Genomic DNA, 694 nt, shown 5'->3' with positions numbered 1-694 from the left:
ATATATATATATATATTCATAAAATCATCGAACTACAGGGAGTTTTGTACAAATTACTGCTAAAAAAACATTAGAGGCCAATCTTAACTTCATTTTAACTTTATTTTGCAGCATCTTTACCCAGTCGTCCCTGTGATTGGCGTACTAACTGATAAAAAGGCATTCATGCCTATTCTTGACGCTGCTGAGGTGGAAACTATATTCGATGCACCCCTAGAAATGTTTCTCAAGGTTTCATCTCTCTTATCATACTTGATTCACATTTCTATCCATATTGACATATTATGTAAATACATAAAATTGGGTGGAATGTATCTAAATGCTCCAATACTTATGTGAAATAAAAATGCATGCAGGATGAAAATCATATGTGGGAGGAGCACGTATTGCTGTGTAAGAAGTATGTGATGCATTATTTCGGCTATGAAACTGATAACAGGAAGTTTGTCATATGGGGTTTAACGTCAAGTATACTGATTTACGCTGCTTCAGTTGTATACCAGAGGCAACCTTTCTTTCCCGGAACGAAGCCAGATTACGTGCACTATATACGCTCAAGGACATAAAATAAGGTTTTAGGGCTTAATTTGTCGCCGTTTCTTTTGCTCCAAGATGCTGTTGGGTTCTGATTTATGTTTTTCCTTTTTTTTTTTTTTTTTTTTTTAATTTTTTCTTGAAATTTTTGGGTGGGGTT

At 34.7% G+C, this 694-nt stretch overlaps 1 protein-coding gene across 1 annotated transcript; it reads left to right on the top strand.

Moving 5' to 3' along the window:
- Positions 1–105: 105 nt before the first annotated feature.
- LOC110036262 (nudix hydrolase 15, mitochondrial-like) lies at positions 106–610 on the top strand (the record flags this gene model as incomplete). The annotated part of the gene is made up of 2 exons (XM_020740666.1): positions 106–231; positions 357–610. Coding segments are annotated over 2 exons (336 nt in total), but the record flags the coding sequence as incomplete, so codon positions are not given.
- Between the last annotated feature and the right edge of the window lie 84 nt (positions 611–694).

This window comes from Phalaenopsis equestris, unplaced genomic scaffold, assembly GCF_001263595.1.
Source record: "Phalaenopsis equestris unplaced genomic scaffold, ASM126359v1 Scaffold204441, whole genome shotgun sequence".
NCBI classification, from domain to species: Eukaryota; Viridiplantae; Streptophyta; class Magnoliopsida; order Asparagales; family Orchidaceae; genus Phalaenopsis; species Phalaenopsis equestris.
The sequence above is the reverse complement of the archived record's forward strand: the minus strand, read 5'-3'. Positions and strand labels throughout refer to the sequence as shown.